Source organism: Tachypleus tridentatus, chromosome 8 (assembly GCF_004210375.1).
Source record: "Tachypleus tridentatus isolate NWPU-2018 chromosome 8, ASM421037v1, whole genome shotgun sequence".
Lineage (NCBI taxonomy): Eukaryota > Metazoa > Arthropoda > Merostomata > Xiphosura > Limulidae > Tachypleus > Tachypleus tridentatus.
Genome location: NC_134832.1, coordinates 20,822,558 through 20,839,281, shown reverse-complemented (window position 1 = coordinate 20,839,281; position 16,724 = coordinate 20,822,558). Strand labels below are relative to the sequence as shown.

Sequence of the window (16,724 nt, the reverse complement as noted above, 5' to 3'; positions counted from 1 at the left end):
GGTAAGTAAATGACAACAGGATGCTTAGAAACTTCAAAATACACACTGTGTACTAATACTTTGCTTATTTAAGTAATTACAAAGCATTCTATCTTCAATAAATTGATAAAAAATAAAAAGATAACTCTTGCATAGCATTTTCTCCCATATAATTTCTAATTGACTCAAATGTACCAGAGCAGGCACTAAATGAATAGGTATTGTTGTTCTTTCTAATATATTCAAGATCTTTCTTCAATATTTTCTCAGTTTTGTCGTTAGAGCCTCTTCGTATTTTTCAAAAATTTATAATTGCAATCTTTGTGTATGTTCTCCATTGCTTGTTGGATCTCGTTTTAAATTAGAATTTTTTTTATTTATTTCAATTCTTCTTTAAATGGTACATCTCTCCATTCCAGTTCCTTAAATTCACTTCTCTTACTTTTTAATTGCCTATGTTCTATAAATTTGTTCTCGGTTTATATTTTTCTGTTCTAATTTTTTTTCCCTCTTCTTTTAATTTTTGGCATTGTTCTTAATCTTTTTTCTTTTCTGTCACGTCTTCTTCACTTTCTTTTAACTGTTTAATTCACTCTCATCAATGTCAAATACAGCTTCATGAGGCTATCTCGAAAATTGAGGCTCCTTGAATGTTGTATTTTATTTTCACCAAGCCAATCTCTCTTCTGATATTAGTTTTGTAAAGTGTTCTTTCACTGGTTGGTTTTTTTTAATTATTAAATGATGATAAGACTAATATGGTTCATCTTAATGTTTGTACAAACTTGTAAACTTTTGTAACCTGTGGGTTTAAGTTTATAAATAACGTTCGCGCGGAAATAATACCACGGTAGCTGTATTACGAGTAACGTAAAAATAAACGTGCGAAATTCGAAACTAACAATCCAGTTATTCACAATTATAACATTAAACATTTACCCTTACAAATTTAAGCGTTAACACGGATAATACAATTTCGCGACTAATCGATCGAGTAACCAAATATAAACGATGATTAATACTAATCTAATTACTTTACTTAAACTAAATACTTTACTCAATAGCTTTACTTATAGCTGACAATAATATGGATTTGTATATATTTATATATAATATGGTTGCCATAAATATATTCTAACGAGAAACATATAATTTTCGAACATCTATTAATCTTAGAAATAATTTTCTTAAATATTATGTAGTAAATCACAGAAATAAGTTAATTGTTACTTTAATAATATTTCATTTTTGTGTATTACTACAAAAATATTCATCTAACGTAATGCACGATATTTCATTCACAATGTCTGATTCCTGTGACACATCTTGTTAAAACTAATTAGTCTAAACTTTGCCTACATAAACTTGTTTGTTTTTTGAATTTCGCTCGAAGCTACTCGAGGACTATCTGCGCTAGCCGTTCCTAATTTAGTGGTGTAAGACTAGATGGAAGCCAACTAGTCATTACCACCCACCGCCAACTCTTGGGCTACTCTTTTACCAACGAATAGTGAGATTGACCGTCACACTATAACGCCCCCACGGCTGAAAGGGCGAGCATATTTGGTGCGACCAGGATGCCTACACAAATAAACCAAGTCAATCTCATTCGTTGGTCTTTCTGTGCAGACCCAAATATATTGGAGTAATTTCTGTATGAATATCATATATAGTTTGAAAAGTAACCAGACTTTGTTTACCCATTTCTATCCGAGCTATTTTGCAGATCTTATGAGTAGATTTTTTTTTTACCAATAAAATATAACATAATATAATTAAGGTATTTTTTCTTAGTGTACTGTGTCTCTACCGTCCCGAGTCTTCTTGTATGAAACAGCTAGTTATCTCTGATATTTGCATTTAGTCTGCTGGCATCACTGGTGATGTGGCCCAATGTAATTTGTTCATTTTTGTTGAGATTTAAAGATAATATCTGTGCCTTACAATAAAGAATCAAATGAACATTTTTAATAGTTTACTTTGTAAATATTTCTTTGACTAAAGATGTCACTAAATTAGGGAACCAGATTGTGTCGTTGTACAAAAAAATGTAAAAAAAATATCTAACCCAGAGTTATAAGTTACCTCCGATTTTAGAAATTTCCATCCTTTAATCATAATTTTAGCATATAAGTGAAATTCACACAACTTATTTTTAAAAGAGTTTCTGCTAATTTCTACCAAACGTCGGTATATCTTACAATTTTGGTTTTAAACTCTAATGAATCTACATCTTGCCAAAGGACTTTGTAAAAGTTAGTTTTGCCAACACAGAGAGCAAAGGTCTCATTTAAATTGTATTTGATTTGTTCAAGTAATAATGAATTTTTATAGTCTATTAGTTTGTATTAGGGCAAGATTTGGGGTGAGATCGTTAGTTATATATGGTGTCTGTTTAAATGGTTATCCATAAATTTGCATGGTTAGTATTGCTATTGCTTTATAATTAAACGTCAGATCATTAACCTCAAACGATGCTGGGAAGTCTAATTGTTTTTTCCATGCTGCTTAAAAGCTTTACTAGATTAGACGTAACATTTTTTTATCTTTAAATTCTATTTCAGAAAAAAAAAAAGAAAATAGGCTTGGTACTAAACATGGAATCAGAGTGATTAGCAAGTTAATTTCTTGATCAAGAATAAGAGAAAGAGAAAAGACTTCCCGTAAAATAAACCCGACATACAAAACTACATAAAATGGCAAGTACAATAACACTGGTAATGAAGTTTTAAACCAACGTAATTAATAAACAAAATTATGATTAAAGGTGAATGTTTTATATATCTAGAGTAAGTTAAAAGCATTAGAAACTATAAAAAAAACGATTACATGACCAAAACCCAGAAAGTACAACATTGTTTTATTAACATGATGTGTGTTTATTAATGTCAGTTTTTGGTAACCTTCTGAAACTTTGGGTATAATTTGTGTTTTTTATTTCAGGGGAGTTCGACATGTCAAGGATGCATATCAATAGCCAAAAAATGCTAACGAAATTTGGTTTAGTTGTCCGGGAGGTAGTGATAGGCGATAAAGTAATAGTGCACGTATTTGATCCATCAGATATTGAAATAGTTTTTCGTCATGAAGGCCGTTATCCACTTCGTCTAAGTCACCAAGCGCTGCTGAAATATCGAATGGAACGACCAGAAACCTATAAATCGTCAGGGCTTTTTCCAACGTGAGTCTTTTACTTATTTATTAAAGAACATATATTCGAATAGAACCGCTTTTAGCCTGCTTTACACTTTATTTATAAGGGTAAGGTTTGAGGTAGAATAAAAAAGTATTGTTTATGGGTAAGAGGTTAATTTCTTTAACTGATTACAACAATGCATTTTCACTAAAAATGACAGCACCTGCCCATCTACCAATGCCTTTCTTGCCAAAAAATATATTAAATGATTTAAATTAATCTATTCAGTAGCTTTGCGCTTATAAACAAATAAATGGCAAATGTTTTGATATAAATACATAAAATATTATCTATTACATCAACAATTAGTTTTTCAGCCAATTTTGTACAATTTATAATTTTTTATTTTGATTGCTTGAATGTTTACTTATGCAATTGTTGTTTGTAATTAAGCACACAGCTATTCAATGGGCTACAAGTGCTATGCCCACCACGGGGATCGAAAAGAGGTTTGTAGCGTTGTAAGTCGGTACATAAACAGCTGTGCCAGGGGAGTGAGAAGCATTCGATTTGATGAAATCGTTTAAAATTATAGCTACACACCACTGTAAACGCACACACAGAAGAAATGACTCGCAAGTCAATAGTATAAAATTCTAATATTCAATTTATAGTGTAATATATCTGTAATCCTGGCGTTGATAACAGATTATATCATTATAACATTATTAAAACACTCTGGAACAGTCGTGAAAAAAAACAACAAAAACATTTTAACTAAGAGATTTATGAAGCTTGACTAAAAATATTTTTAAGCAAGTCTAATCAGCTAGTCCCAATCCCACATTTCCGGGTAAAGTACGTTTAAGCTAAGTTCTAAAACGATATACTCCCGAAACTATATCATGGATCGATGGTTGTAAACCATTGATTTATATTATTTTAATGTTGGAATATCGAATATGTTTCATAGGTAATAAGTTTGAGCTTAAAGAAAGGTTAAGTTTTATTCGTTTACACGTGTAAAAATCATGACACTGATATGTGTGTTTATATTTGTTTCATCATTCAATGGGAGAATGAAATGTAGGTTTTTGAACTAACGATATTTGTGCTTCAATATAAATAAATAGAACTAACAAACCACAAACTATAGCCTTGAGTTTCAGTGTATATTTTGTAAAAAATCATGAAATATCATATTGAATTCAGTAAATGCTGGATCAAATATAACATGAAAACCATATTTTGTTGATAAAATTTAAAACTAATATTGTAACGCATTGTAATTTATCCCGAACGACTATCCACATAAGTTTTGTATTACAATTTCAAACAACTGGAAGACTGAATTTAGAAGTTTCTTGAATAACGTTGTGTATCAAATTTATAGGTGTTTTCTTATAGTAAAGTCACATCGGGCTATCTGCTAAGCCCACCGAGAGGAATCGAACCCCTGATTTTAGTGTTATAAATCCGAAGACATACCGCTGTACTAGCGGGGACATCAAATTTATGGTATTTACTAACAAGATTGATACAAACAGTTTTTTTTCTTAACACAAATATTCTTTAATACACAAACAACAACACATTATAATGAATATTAGAAATAATGGTTTATATGCAAAAGTTTCATGAACTTACAAACTAGAACTGAATTTTTTTAGACGGTACAGGTCCACGACGAGCGAATTACTTCTGATTTGATATTGCTACACTTCGCTGGCTTCACACCGCTTACAAACTGACTTTTTGTTGACGAAGATATTTAATGTCCTCGTAGATATACTAACGTCCGTAGTTAATTCACTAAAGTTGAACGGTTTGTAATGTTCAAAATCTATAATCGTTTTCGGTCAAATTTTGTAGCTCTCTGATTAATAAGTGTTTATCACAATTATAGCTTCCAAGGCTTATATTATAGTATGCTGACTGTAGCGACCAACAATATTTTGCTGTATATATGTAAAAACGGCTCGTTTGGGTTGAGAAAATTTTTTTACGTAGAGGAGTGAACAACGTTTCGACCTTCTTCGGTCATCATCAGGTTCACAAAGAAAGAAAGAGGTAACTGACCGGAAGCTGACCACATGTTTGAAAGGGGTTGTGTAACTGAGTGTCGGAATGTAGAGGGCGTGCTTAGATGTTATATTTAACAAATAATTAGCCGTGAAAAACACTTACTTTCATATCTTTTCTTTTCAGAATAATTTTCTTAAAAATAACAATGAAGTAAATTTTCAGATTTCAAATTAATCTTTCAATAGCAAGAATACAAACTTCCTTAATTACAATGTGACATATAAAAGCTTGCTTACTAATGCTATAATTATTTCTATGCTGCATGGCTACCGGTTTCTTAGCAATAAGCTTAAGGGCTTATAACACTAAAGTTCGGGGTTCGATATCAATATTTTAAAGAATGCAGATAATTAATTCTTTGTGTACCTTTACAAGCAAACAAAACTTCTCAATTAACCTTATGAGTGCAACTTTAATAATGCAATAAATTTGAAGTTAGAGCCAAAATGAAAATAACAATACCTACTGCCCTTTCTCATATTTTGGGCAAATACAAGTCTCCAAAGACAAACGAGACATGAGTAAAACATTGTGTGTGTGTGTGTGGGGGGGGGTTACAATACCCTTGTGGTATTGCTGGTGCAGTGATTTCTCTTAAGTTAATCGAGTGTGTCCTGCATTCTAACGAGAGGCCTGGCAAAATGTTTTACTGAGGTAAAATCTGAATTCTGCTACTTTGATTGATTTTGAAACATATAAGAAACTTAATATAAAAACAGTCTTTATTTCAAATAAACACGTATGTTTTCATGCTTTGATTGTTATATCTTGTCTTCCTTTGCTGGAGAGTTCTCATACTACTGTATCCTGGATTACATAAAATCGTAAATATCTCATGTTTCAGGTGAAGATAATAGTTTTCTGTGCGTAGAACAACCACCTTGCACGTACTGATAGACACGCTCATTACATTATAAGTGATAAAGTATCACTGGGGTGACATATAACCTGCCTGTGGAAAATGTTACTAAATATTTCGTTATAGTGTTCTCCACTTTACAGGTGTATTTCCTACCTAGTTCATTAGATGAAATGAACTATGTGACTCCCCTGACTAGCATTTGACATTTAAGACCACATACACAATGGGCTGAAAAACGTGATATTGAATAAGGGATGGGAAACACGTAGTACGTGTGACTGACTGCTACACTATTTTATTGGTTGATAAGAATAGAATGGTATTAATTGGTTAAAAGAAAATTGCCAAGATTTTTTTTCTCAGATGAACAGGAATACGATAAATATGTTTATAAATGTAAATAATTGTTCCATCAACTAAATCACCCTGAAAAATAGAACAGAGCCTAAAAAAGACTGAATCTTAGTACATTGTTTCAGCTCCATTGTTCAATACACAATTTCAATCCCTTTCAAACTTTTGAAGTAAATTAGCAATGTAATATTATTTTAGTTGAAAAGAAACAATTTTAATGCTGTTATAGTTTGTTGTGAAAATGTATTACTATTTCAAGTGGCTCATTGGGAATCTATTTCCTCATACCATTAACACCTATATGACTTCTTTTACTATATATCGAGATGTTTATTATAAAACTGTGCTTAAACAAACGTGAAACGTAAACAAAAGCAGTCATTAAATATTAAATTCACATAACATGCTGTACGAAAACTAAAGTTTTAAGGATTGTCGAATGACATATCCTATAGGTAGGCTTTCTATATTGTCATGGGCTCATCCTTCTTACGTAGCTAATATGTTTATGAAGCGATAACGTTAACTATAATTTAAGTAGTGTAATTACAGCCTGATTTGAAAGTTGTTATTGTTTTATTAAGATAATAAGAAAATTTAGTCTTATGTTGTTGTTATTTTAAAATGTATGTTCAGTTTGAAGTGAATAGGAACGAGATGTAATGGTTATCGTACTCTGATTGTGAATTCAAATGCTCGCAGTTCGCGTCTTGTTTCCATAAAACCGCGATCCGTACTTTTTAGTTATTGGTTTGTTACACGAATAACAATTTAGATCAGAAAATAGCAGCCCTACAATTGGTAGTGAATGCCAGTTTCTGGCTGCCTTCGGTCCAGAAATATTATATTGTAAAAATCATACCTAATTATGCTTTTGAGATATTATTGAAATTTCTTGGCATTGTTTTTTTGGTATTTTTTGTGAGTGACAACATTGTGTAAAATTACATTGATGGAGTTCAAAGGAGATCAAGTATAGCTCAATAACTTGCTAACTTGTATTTTTTGCAACAATGAAAAACAGTGGATTGAAATTGCTCATCGAGTTTTAAGCCTACATATTATTAAAGGTATGCAATGACACGTTTTTTAACTTTATTTATTTTAAGTATATTCACCAGCTTTTGCAATATTACAGTAGAACATGAACAGAAACTTGATTTTCTGAATACCATTATACAGGGTGTTCGGAAAGTCACTGTGCAGTTTTGTAATCATATGTTAACAGCATTTATTCAGTCTATTTCAAGCCAGCAACTGATAGCGGTGTTTAGAAACAAAATAAGAAGGATCCAGGCCTGTATTGATGCCAACGGGGTCACTTTCAACATTGTTTATAATTGTCATTAATATTTACTTCCTGTATTCTATATTGAAACATGTCTGTTAATAAATATATTAGTGACTTTCCGAACACCCTGTACATAAATAACTTGACAAACTTGTATGTGTATCATATACACTTAGAATAGAAACTGTTTATACTCTAACCATGATATTTTTCATTCTAGAATTGTTTAAAACAGAATCGATTAAAATAATTCTCTCTCTCTCTCTCCGATAAAGCAGCAGTTTCTTGGAGGCCCAGGATGCTAAGATCAGGGTTCTGTCTCTCTATTGAGCATAGGAGGAGTAGTTTATTATGTTTTGTTTTGCTTAAAAATAAAATAAAGTTTAAATATCAATTTATTGTGGTTATAAAAACACTAGCACGTTACGATAACGTAACTAGACTTTGAAAATAATAAATTGTTTTAATTTAAACAAAACTGTTTGCCAAACAACAAATGTACACTGTCATTTCGGTGAAGTTAAGAATCTTAGGAATTGAAATGAAACATTCCAAGACAATTTGTTTCAAAATCATTGTCATATACTGGGAAACTTATATGAAATGTTAAAAAGAATCTTATTTCATAAGCTAAACACACAGCCTATTCCCACATTGATTTATGAGTAGTTATTAAGCCTGAAAATTAATTACAAAAATGTATTCACACTTAAAGAAAAATAGAATATTTAAAATATTAAATGCTCTTTCTGAACTTAAACCTTACTATGTAATATTTATATATCGAATCAACTATAAGACACTATGTGTTTAACAACACCTATAAAAGTACATTGAAAGTTAATGACCGCACATGATCACGAGCTTAGTAAATGTAACATGACAATACATCACAGTTATTTAAAAAGTTTTTGAGAGGCTCATATTGAAAGAAGTTCGTGCACTAAATAAACTCCCTTTGTAAACAAACTAAAGTCATAACTGAATAAAATAAGTTAATTTGTTCATTACTATTGCAATTATAAAACGTAATTTTGAAGTACTGTTTATGTGGATTTAAAGATATTTTTAAATGGCCGTTAATAAGCAAATTTGTATTTGAATGTAACCACCTGTAATACTTTGACTTATTTTGTGATTATAACCACAAGTCAGAATTTAAAATTCTTCTGTATAAATTGAATGTGACGACCTTTTTCTGTGAGAATGTATAAGAGAATTTGAGGAATTTTAAATTCAAGACAATTACTATCAGTAAACACGTGCCCCCCGCTAGTACAGCGGTAAGCCTACGGATCTCAACGCTATAAAATCAGGGATTCGATTCCCCTCGGTGGGCTCAGCAGATAGCCTGATGTGACTTTTCTATAAGAAAAACACAAACACAGAAACGTGTAAATGTAACTCTGAATTGACATAACTGGAAATCTAGAACGATAACATAACTTTAAAAAAGCAACTAAAACCATCAATGTGAAGCTCGCAACTGCTTTAGTTTCTCTATTTGAGAAAATGTGACAAGGTACTAACGATGAAGCAACAATTTGTTAATCTGGTCTATTTCAAAAGTCCATTCATCATTATAAGCCTATTCATTAAATATAAATTTGTTTGACAGTAATGTTTATAATTACATTTGTTGTTTATCTATTATTTGTTATTCATTACATTTTAACAATATACTTTTTCTACATTATTTTATATTGTTTTGATATTTTGTCCAAGAACCCTATACAACTCCAAGATATTGCAAATGTAATGAATTTGAACTTCGCCATCTGGCGGTCAAATGTATTATCACTCATCAGGACAGCTTTCAGAATTATATAAAATATATAGAAAAGTGGCTAATGTAACATTATATTTGTTATATTTTGCTACTAGCCATATGGTTATGTTTTTGTTTTGACTATCTTTGCGAACATTACACACTAGTGATGCCAGGGGGTATAACAACAAGAGTGATGACTGTAACTGTAATGTATACTTTAAGATGCTAAGATTCAACTATTATGCCGTCTCTTAAAAACAATAGCTCATTGGTAAACATGAAGGTTTGTAAATAAAAAAATGGGGTTTTGACAACAGTTTTGGGCACAGTGCAGATAGCCTATCGTGTACCTCTGTAAACAATCTTTCTGTAGTTTACTGATTAGCCCTGACAATATGCACGTAAAACGTGGTACAAACTATGATTATGTCTCGTCACGAAAGTATAATGGTAGCTATATTTTTGTGCTGGTTGAGTGTGTGTGTTTCTTATAGCAAAGCCACAAAAGGCTATCTGCTCAGCTCATCGAACCCCTGATTTTAGCGTTGTAAATCCGGAGACATACCGCTGTACCAACGGGGAACGTGCTGTTTGGGAACAAGGTTTATTATATGGTAGAATTAGAAAACAACAATAAACAAGAAGATCCTATTTCATCACACGAACATGGGCTACATATCAGTTGTTTCAAAAAATTAATTGTTTAGAATAATTAGAGATGTTTGAAATTATTTTTCTTTTAATTTCAAGGACACTTATGATCCGAATAATTATACAGGATTACCAAATGCTTACATTAGATAAGTTGAAATAAAGTAGTTGCTATAAAAGTTTTAAAATTCCTGAAAGTATTGAGTGAGATTTTTATGCAAAATGCGAGCTGGTAAATAGAAAGTGTTTTTAGAGCTTTTACTTATTTCAAATTATTATATAAATTCATTGATAGGATTTGTATGAAGATAGAGCTATAGTTGATAAGTGGCTATGTTGTTCAGGCATTTTATTATTCATAATATAGAGTCCGCTGATCTTTGCTACCTTTAACATGAAAAAAATAACACACACACAAAAGCGCAAAAAATTATAGATCATATACTGGTCAATGTAAAAGTTATAAAACATCACATTATTGAATATTTATCGAGCATACTTGAATTTTTACTATGGGTGACATTACTTAGGAGTAGTTTAATTTTGAACTTATCTGTTATACAAAGGGTAGACTACATTTTAGTCCAATAAATTGAAATGCATTTAATTTATCATTTGGTTTTATAAGCGTGCACTGTAGAACTTACTGGAAATTATTTTTATTTTGGATGCAATATAGTAGCATTTAAATTGTTTCTATAGTTCTGAACAATGTTTTTATTTTTATCAATTCAGGTACGGCATGAAAGCGTTAAGGATAAACGTATATTTAATAAGATAAATTAATCGTAGTTGAATAAATTTGATGTTATTGACTAAATATTCAGTTTTAGGAAAGCTCGAAACATTATTTAAGATTGCAAAAGTCGTTTCATTACTGGCTGAAAATTACTTCTTCGAGTAGCATCATGTCAGCTCTCATCAGCCACACGTAACTCATAATAACGTTAGCTATACAATTGTATATCGTTTAGGTGAGGAAGATTGGTTTAGTGTAGGTCTACGTACATTAGTATTAAGTCTAGTACAGCTAGTAATGAGTTTCTACCCACTGGTTTTAGCATATACTTTTGTATACATTAGTTTGTAATCTTTATAAAGTCACTCTATAGCCGATCATTTCTACTGAAGATACAATGAGGAAAGGAATCTTCAGAACAACAGAAACGAAATTAGAAAGCAAAATGATGGATGCTGCTTAGAATTAGACCTCACTTGGAACGCTGTTTGCAGTTTTATTCTGATTATACTAGAGAGAATATAAGCTTGCTAAAAAGGGTACTGAGAAAGGTTTACTAATATAATTTGGGTCCAGCATGGCCAGGTGGTTAAGGCACTCGACTCGTAATCCGAGGGTCGCTGGTTTGAATCCCCGTCACACCACACATCCTCGCCCTTTCAGCCGTGGGGCGTTATAAAGTCACGGTCAATCCCACTATTTGTTGGTAAAAGAGTAGCCCAAGAGCTGGCGGTGGGTGGTGATGACTAGCTGCCTTCCCTCTAGTTTTACACCGCTAAATTAGGAACGGCTATCACAGATAGCCCTCGTATGGTTTTGTGAGAAATTCAAAACAAACCAAACTCTCTAATCTATAATTTCTAAATTATGCACGGCTAGGGCAGAGAGTTCTCGAATAGCTTTAAGCGAAATTCAACAAACAAAAAAGCAGTGGTGGAATTGGATAATAAAAATAAACAATATATTTTTCGGTATAAATAAACCGTTTTCTGACATTTTAAACACGATTGCTAAAGAATATAAACAGTGTAAAATCACACTAAGAGTTGCTTTGCAAAACGAATGGTACTATGTTCCACCAATTGCACAACAACTGTTATTAGAAGATGTTACTAAGAAAAGGGCTGAATTAGGAAAAATGCCAAAAGTGGGCTCGCACTTCGCTGAAATGTGAAACCTTTGGCGAAACACCCTCTTCAATTGTTTTTAAGGCGTCATGTTTTAGTGATTTTTTTAAACATATATATTGTGCATTCATATCTTGACATCAAAAGCAAAATACAAGCTAGAAAATGTGGTTTTGAACACCATTCAGTTCGCAATAGGCCAGCAAGCACGAATATGTTAATTTATTTAGCTTTAAGTCAGAAAGATGGTGTATGATACTTCAGACACACTGACACTATTATAGTATTACATCTGGAAAGAAAACTTGAAGCTATTCAGCTCCGACTAAATTTGGATGAGGGAAAGTAATAAAAACGTACGTTTATTAATAAAGTACAAACCATGATGCACTAAAAACTTAAGTTTATAATTCACATTGAAAAACAAATCTGAAGAACTCAATGGTAGCAAATTAAGTATGAAAGCTTAATACCTTCAGTGTATATGTTTATGTTTCTAAAGAAAATTGAAATAGTAGGTATTTTAAAACTGATTTTTTATATATATTTTTTAGTTTCTTTGATGAACGAATAGCTCAGTTGCATAGGAACAACGAAGCTGACGTTCTGCTGTAAAGTGGCTAAGTGCGACATCTGTTTGAACGTAAAAATGTTTGTATTTTGAACAAGAAAAACACAGCCTAGTGAGCCCCTTGAACACGATCCTTTTATTGGAGTTTTTTTTTTATTTAACCTAAGACCAGAAACACTTTCCCCAAATCATGTGAATTGTCTAATTGACATACAGAATGGGTGTTGATAACTGATGTTTACGTACAAAAAAATTTTTATAATTTAATTAGAAATCTGCTGTAGAACAAATTTTAATAAACGAGGCTTAAGTTCAATCTGTAGTTTTTATCATTCCGTTTGATTGTTTGCTTTGAATTTCGCGCAAAGCTACACGAAGGCTACCTGCGCTAACCGTCCCTAATTTAGCATTGTAAGACTAGAGAGAAGGCAGCTGGTCATCATCACTCACTGCCAATTCTTGGACTACTCTTTTACCAACAAATAGTGGGATTGATCGTCATTTATAACGCTCTCAACATGTTTGGTGTGACGGGGATTTGAAAACTGCAATGTTGCTGACGCAAAATATCTCTGGGACAGCTAAGTGATTTACAACGCTAAAAATCAGGGATTCGATTTCCCTCGGTGGACACACCACATAGCCTGAAGTGGCTTTGCTATAAGAAAAAGAACACACTCATTTATTTATTATTCGCTTTAGCTAAAGTACATTCATATCCTTTGTTTTGCACAAAGTGGTGAAGCTAAGCTGAAAAAGTAACTAAGTATATTTGCTTTATGAATTGAATTTTATCTTAGGATTATCAAATTACAAGAGAATCGTACCAAGAATTATTCTTACATCTCAAAATGATCAAATCCCATAGCAATTCAATGGCTATTCATAAATATGCGTAGAATAGTCCAAAAGAGAAAATACCCCTTCCATCTAAGAAACAAAATACGACGAGATATAATTCAACACATATTGACCAAGAAAACACACAAAGAATTATAATAGCGTTTTAATTGTACGTGGTATTTCTCAGGGAACACTGTAATGGTTTTGACAAAATATAATATTAAAGGACAAGTTTTGTTGTACTAAAGTGTATAGTTGTGGTATATTATGACAAATGATATTAAATATGATGTCGTTGTACTGTGTTTCAATCACAAATTGTATATCAAGATGTAAAGAATTCATAAATTATTTCAGTGAATACATTATTGTTTTATAATTTAGTTTGTTTTTCATGTTATTCTCAACGACATATTAAGAAATAGCAAACTTAAACTGAGGACTAAATATTTCTACATTCTATATTTCGTATGATAGATAGTTAGAGCTCATTTCCTTTATCAAGGAATTAGTATTCGAATCCCGTTCAATCTTAATATTTACTTTTATGGGGAAGAAGCAGAGGACATTATAAACTGTCAGTAACTCCAGTAGATTTCTGCTTTTTTTTTTGTTTCGTTTATGGTTCATTAATTTCATACCAGAGGTTTTCTTATGTGTTCGTTTCAGAAATGGAAAAGAGTGGCACAGGTTACGTTCAACGTTTCAAAAACCATTGCTTCAGACCGACAACCTAAAATTTAAGATAAAGCCATTAGATGAAGTTACAGAAGATTTATTGAAGAAAGTCTACAATATTAAAGATAAAAATGGAGAAGTGAAGGACTTTCAACAAGAACTTTACAAGTGGGCGCTTGAATGTTAGTAGTAGATAGACATTTTGGTATTTTTTCTCGTTTAGTTAGTGTTAAGAAAATAGAACATCTTATAAGACATAAAACCTCGGAAGTAAGCCTAAGACCATTAAACAAACTATATAATGTTCATAGAAATTATTTAGGCGGTTAAAGATTTAAAATTTCTAAAATCAGAGAAATAATATAAACGTTTAGGATAGTATATTTTATGTTATAGGTTGATCGTGACCAACTGGTTAACGCGCAAACTGTAGACCCGAAAATCTATGTTTCACCGCATTATGATATATACATACACAAGTAACTTGTTCCACACTTTGTAACCGTGGGTGTGCCACAAATATGTTCATAAAATTTTACGATTTAAAAAAAATTGGGTCAGAGTAGCTCACTAGCTGTTATTGTTGGTTATTGGTGTTAAATAGCTACCCTCCCTCTGATCAATAACAGCAAACTATGTAAGAATAGCGCAGGAAGCGATCTAGTAAACTTCTGCACAGTCTAACAAAGCAACAAATATTTTATATTGTTGCTCTTAGGAAGGAAGATCGAACAAGCACGTGGAACTATAAAGCTTCATCAAACAGATTACTATTGAACGGATAACATCTGAAGGTTCAAAGCTTTCTGAAGGCATATATTTGTTTTTTTTCATTTTAAATTATAAAATGCAAGACATTAATGTGTAATGTAGCAAATGAGATCTCTTGTGACATTCACTTATTGAAATACAAAAATCTTAACATACAACACAGAAAACAATGATGACTTGCAACTAAGGAATAATAGTAACATCACCTGATTGTACCGTAGAAATTCGAACAACTTTTTAAGAGAGTTGTAAAAAATAAAAAAATAAACACATGAGTTGCTTAATGCGAGTTTAATTTTAAGAAAACAAGGAAATTTTGAAAACTTTAATCACATTGCATCATCGATTACGTTTTGTTCATCTTTCGAGGCACTGTGAAGTACATCAGAGAAAGTAAAAGTCAATGATAGGACATTAATCTTAGTTAGTGAACTCATGTAAGCTTTTTGTCTTTATTACAACCATGGTTAATCAAGTAGAAACGTGCACTACACTTTAAAAGATTTAAATCCTTTAGATAAAGTTTCCAATGCGTCCCTGAATTTCCATATGCAACTTCTTTGATTTTATCTTGTTTATTTAGTTAGCTATTTTTGCCTCTCGGTGATAAGTATTGTAATACCTAGGGTGGGCTAAGCACAAAAAGTCCATTGTGTGGTTCTGTGATTAACCTAAACCAAATGAAACCCGTTAAATATAATATGGAGTAAAGTAAATAACAAGAGGAGAAAATAAAATGGTTCCTTCCGAGAGTATAATGGAATAAAAACATAAAACTGTACATGTAAAACATTTATAACCTGTATGCGCATAAATACTAACAAGTTTCCTTAAAAATGGATTTATCAGATAAGAAGGCAAAATAGTTTAAAGACCATGTGCTTTTCTTATATTATTTGATAGTATTAGAATTTTCTATACTTTGTTATCATATTTCCCTTACGAGATCAAATTAATTCTTTTTCTTATATAAGAATTATAGAATTTCATCCAAGAAGGTGCACATTCTGTTGCTGATACTAGGTTCATCTTCATGTGTTAATGTTTGGGAAATATCACCTTTTTAGAATGATTTCCTATGATAAGATTTTCCTGCGAATTCAGTTATGTTTGTCTTATATTATTTTAGATTTGTTCGTAATTTACAAAATGCTTGGTCTTAATACGAAAGTTTTACGATTTGAGTTAATATGGCTCTAATTAAATTTCTTGAAGTATCATTCGTCATTTCGTATATACTTTGTTAGGTACTGGAGTACTAACGTTAAACAAAAGGTTAGGATGTCTGGCGAGAGAGCTATCCCAAGACTCGGAACCTTATAAACTTATAAAAGCAGCGGCGGAGACACATCAGAGTGTAATGGTTACAGAGTATGGTTTTCCTTTGTGGCGTTTCTTTCCTACGTCACCCTACAGACGCCTGGTTGCAGCTCAAGACTACATGGCAAAGTAGGCCATTAGTTATGTAAATAGATTTTATTATTTTATATGCACAATTTTCCTGCTTGTTTTCACACCTGCTATAATACTCTTTGCCTTTATTTTATACTCCATTAACTTTTTTGTTGTTGAAGAAGGGGACTCTGAGCTCAGTATCTCTTTTTAAATATATATAAAAAAAAATTGTAAGTAGCCTAAACGTGCTTAGAAATAGTTTTCAGCGTTTATAACTGAAATTAGAAACTTTAAGTTTTCGCAGCATTTTAGAATGCCTATACTTTACTGATAGTTGATATGCAGATTGAACTTGATACTGATTGAGCCGAAGTAGCTTAAATCATCTGAGTATCTACCCTGTCTGTACATTAGGTACCATAGTTCTTATTCAAGTTATGAACTAACTTTAGCTCGTAATAAAAATGTGAA

At 31.7% G+C, this 16,724-nt stretch overlaps 1 protein-coding gene across 3 annotated transcripts in view; it reads left to right on the top strand.

The window, feature by feature from the left end:
• The window catches only part of LOC143258639 (cytochrome P450 302a1, mitochondrial-like), a 78,691-nt gene that overhangs the window by 42,087 nt on the left and 19,880 nt on the right, over window positions 1–16,724 (top strand). For 2 of the 3 annotated variants that reach the window (XM_076517892.1, XM_076517891.1), the window contains 3 exons: window positions 2,923–3,160; window positions 14,079–14,269; window positions 16,106–16,307. In XM_076517892.1, coding sequence (XP_076374007.1) covers window positions 2,923–3,160; window positions 14,079–14,269; window positions 16,106–16,307 — 631 coding nt within the window. Of the gene's footprint in view, window positions 1–2,543; window positions 2,679–2,922; window positions 3,161–14,078; window positions 14,270–16,105; window positions 16,308–16,724 lie in introns of those variants that run through there. The other variant, XM_076517893.1, reaches the window with a different exon arrangement.